At 51.5% G+C, this 4,144-nt stretch overlaps 1 protein-coding gene across 1 annotated transcript in view; it reads right to left on the bottom strand.

Annotated features, from left to right (window-relative positions):
• LOC101647478 (ubiquitin-conjugating enzyme E2 E3-like) overlaps positions 1–3,281 on the bottom strand; it is a 13,317-nt gene extending 10,036 nt beyond the window's left edge. The window contains 3 exon segments of the mRNA XM_030884683.2: positions 94–230; positions 331–477; positions 3,053–3,281. Coding sequence (XP_030740543.1) covers positions 94–230; positions 331–477; positions 3,053–3,281 — 513 coding nt within the window.
• Positions 3,282–4,144: the final 863 nt, after the last annotated feature.

Raw genomic sequence — 4,144 nt, forward strand, 5'->3', positions numbered from 1 at the left:
CCCGCCCCCCGGCCGGCGGCTGCCGCTAGAGCGGGCGGCCCCCTCCCGGGACCAGGACTCAGCCCAGCGCGCTGTGACATCCTTGTGACCTACCCGCCCGTAGCCGGCCAAGTCGGTGGTGTCCGGCTGGCGATGGCAGGCGGGCGCTGCAGCGTGGCCAAGGTCACCTGCAAGGAACCGGGCGATAGTGAATGCTGCGCTGCCCGGCCGGCTGGCCCCGGGAGCCTTAGCTGCGGAGGCAAGGGCTGGTGGAAAAACCCCGAAGGAACGCGCTGGGACTGCGCCCAGCCGGGCTTCCTCTCCTCCCGGCGCCAGTGACGAAAGGCCGGCCTGCAAAGAGGCCTTTGCAGTCGGGGCCCCATCTGGGCTGGGGCTTGTGGCCACTGCGCCAGCCCGCAGGACCTGCCAGCAGGGAACCTCTGGTGATGCTGCTGCGACCCGAGGAGCTCCAGAGGCCCTGGGTGACAGGGCCGGCTGCTGGGGAGACAGGGTCAAGGGCAAGGCGATTTCCTTGAACATACTAAGTGAATTAGGGGTTGGGCGGGGTGGCAGAGGAGTCACCAGCAGTTTGGGAATGAAATTAGGGCATTAGCCCTGGAACTCAGCACCATCTCAGGTGCTGTAGCACCCCTCCTCGCCATCCTCGCCAAACAAACCAACCCATTTCACCTGTGAAAACCAGCAGCTCGGGAAGACAGGGTGGAGATGCTTTCCCTGGGTGGGTTCGGGGTTTGGGGCCAGGCCTCTGAAATTAATAGGCGAGAAGCCCGTGCTTCTCTGGGCTGGCTGCTCCTGGTACAGTCCTGGAGACCCGTGGGGCCAGGGTCAGTGGGGACAGTCATTCCAACCACCCGAGACCATCCTGCATGTGGGGAGGGGAGGGTCTTTTGTTAGCGCCTGGTCCCATCCTGCCTGTGTCGTGCTTTGGACTTAATCTGTTTCCGTCTTGGTTGGGGCTGCGTTTGGAGTTCTCCGTGGAGTCAGAGTTGGGTAATTGAGCTGCGTTTTGAAATGTATGGAGAAATACCTCCTGAATAGGTCTTGTTTGGAAGCCAGAGGTAAATGGCTTTTTCCATCCTCATGAATCGCCAGTCTGTTGCAGAAGCCAGGCGTTTAGTGTTGGGGAATTCAATTTGAGTTGCCAGGCATTCCATGATGGGTCTGCCCTTCACTTAATTGTGATGAGTTGCAACACGCTGGTAAATAGGAGCATTTTGCATCCTTTTTCTTGACTCGTTGTGTGTGCAGTCTCCCAAGAGAGTGACATTGACTAGTCTGAGTGGTGGTTTTCCTCCCAGATAAGTTCTTCTGTGCAGCTGATAGACCTGTCAGCTCATTTAACTTTCCCTTTCTGCAGGTTCAGATAGCATTGCTGTGTTCTGTTTGTGCAGGGGTGATAAGGCAAGGAATTGGTAGGGTATGCGTGCTGCACACCACAGGATTGGGTTAATGTTAAATTGCATGCAGCTGCTGTTGATCTTCGTTTAACCAAACCATCCAAACCCAGTTCCATCCAGTCAGTTCTGACTCACGGGACCTAGTAAGCATAGAGCAAGTAGAACAGACCCATATGGTTTTCAAGGCTATAATCTTTATGGAAGCAGACTGGCACATCTTTCTTCCAACGAACGGTTGGTGGGTTCAAACCACAGACCTTTGGGTTGGCAGCTGAGTACTTCAACTGCTTGACCACTGAAGCTCCTTGGTAGGTGGGGTCAAGTCAGCTCTGATTCATAACGACCCTGGGTGCAGCAGAACAAACACTGCCTGATACTGTACGTGCCTCACAATTGTTATGTTTGAGCCCATTGCTGTCACTCCGTCTCATTGAGGGTCTTCCTCTTTTACCACTGACTCTGGTTTGCAAGCATGGTGTCCTTCTCCAAGGCCTGGTCTTTCTTGATAATATGTCCACAGCACATGCGATAAAGTCGTCATCTTTGCTTCTAAAAGCAATTCTGGCAGAATCTCCTCTAAGGCAGAGTTCTTGGTCTTCATTCGGGGTGACTACACTGGAAAGTGAATATAATGGGCAATTGCTTGTTTTTTGCATTGCCTGTTTCATCTCAGTTCTGCCACACAAATGAATCACCTATGAACTCCAGAAGGGATTGAGCCAGGCTGGAAGCTCGAACACTGATGACACTCACATTTTCAAAAGTGCAAGAGTAGGTGTTTCATTCAGGATGTCACAGGAATTTTGTCATTTCCACCCCTAAATTCCAGTACAGTACTGGTCAGTAAGTCATTGTCCCCAGATGTTCAGCTCTTGAATATTAAAGTTGGATTTTCTGAGGGTTTGGCTTTTGCATAAATGTGAAGCATATCTTTTAGCTTCTTATTGATGGATACATAAGTATACAACAGTGAGTTTTTATTTTCTCTCCCTGTTCCCCAAGTTTACATTTAGAGAAGAAATACATTATTGCAAGCTTCTTCTATCTTAAGGGCATCTGAATTCAATTCTTAGAAAATAGGGGGCTTAAGGTTATTTCCCCAAAGTATAAGAAGAAGTTTTGGGTTAGCCACAAAATCTTGTTGGCATGTGCTTCACAAATGAGAGGCTCGGAAACTTCATGAACACACGGCTATGTTGTTTTGTGGTTATTCTTAGGAATAAAAACTTTTGGGTACTTTTTGGTGATGTGGAAACTCAGGAATGGGAATGGGCTTGGGAAGTTTGGAATTCTCTTTTTGGAATCTCTTCCTAGTTTAGTAATTAAGTTCTTCTCTGCTTAGCCCAGACCTCCTCTGCTCTGTGGATTTGTAATTAGCATACATCGATCTCAGCTCACGTGCTGTGAGATCACTGAGCTGGGAGCCCCACATTAACCCACCCTTTCCCTTTGGAGAAGAGTGCCCTGCACAGATGTTGTTGGTGCTTAGTTCACTCTGGCTAGGATGAGGGTCAGAGGGTCTTGTCAGGAGAGACAGAGCTTGCTCTGGGCTTCACCTGTCGGGTACAGGCCTCCCTTGTTCCCCCATGACAGTGAGCACCCTGGCTTGGCTGGCCCAGAGGCTGCCTCGGGGAGGCTGGAATGGACCAACTGGCCTTCTGCCAAGGCATTGGCCTGCTGTGAGTGTTTTCCCAGCAAAAAGCCCATGTTGTGCTTGTTCAGCAGCCAGAGCACACGGCCGAGTGCCGCCATAGTACTCGTGACCCATGGGAAGTCACTGGGGAAGGCCCGGCTTCCCTGAGAAGGGAACAGCAGGGTCTCCAGGGCCCCGGTGGAGAGGTAGTAGGTGGGCCCCTCCACTAATTGGGGAATACCAGGAGCCATGGTGGTGCAGTAGTTATGAGTGGGCCTATGATCCGTAAGGTCAGAAGTTCCAAACACCAGCTGCTCCACAGGAGAAAGAGGGCTTCGTACGCCCGCAAGCAGTCTCAGAATCGCACAGGGGGTCACTGTGAGTCAGCTTCCACTCAATGGCAGTGAGTTTGGTTTGGTTTTTTGGACAGCTTTAGCTGTTCCAGAGGGGAAGGAGCCCTAGTGGTGTAGTGGTTGCGCCTTGGGTTGCTAACCGCAGGTGTACAGTTTGAAACTACCAGTCTCTCTGTGGGAGAAAGGACTGTCTACTCCCGTAAAGAGTTACAGTCTCAGAGACTCTCAGAGGCAGTTCTACCTTGTTCATTTGGGTTGCTAGGAGTGGGCATCCGCTCAAAGGCAGTGAGTTTGGTGTTTCGATTTCCTGCAAGGGGAGAGGCCTGCCTGGTGAATGAAGGTCATTTTTTGAGCTCTTTACTAAGCCTGCTGGCATAGGGGGTTATGAGTTGGGCTGCTAACTGCAAAGTCAGCTGTTCAAACCTGCCAGCCACTCTGCAAGAGAAAGACGATTTTGCTCCCATAAAGATTTAGCCTTGGAAACCACAGGGGCGCAGTTCTGTGTCCCGTGGGGTCACTATACGTCGAAACAGGCTTGATGGCAATGTGAGATTTTTGAGTGCCAGGCCAAGTTGCAGGCACCCTGGTAGTATACTGGGTTGTGTGTTGGGCAATGGGTTATATACAGTCATTGGTTTGAAACCACGGCCACACCTCAGAAGAAAGAAGAAGCTAGTTCTACTCCTGTAAAGACTTGCAGTCTTGCAGACCCACAGGGCCTGTTATACCCAGGCCTGTAGGGTCACTATGAGTCGGAATCA

Source organism: Echinops telfairi, unplaced genomic scaffold (assembly GCF_000313985.2).
Source record: "Echinops telfairi isolate 266 unplaced genomic scaffold, ASM31398v2 ScPeMD7_1;HRSCAF=3_0, whole genome shotgun sequence".
Classification (NCBI taxonomy): Eukaryota; Metazoa; Chordata; class Mammalia; order Afrosoricida; family Tenrecidae; genus Echinops; species Echinops telfairi.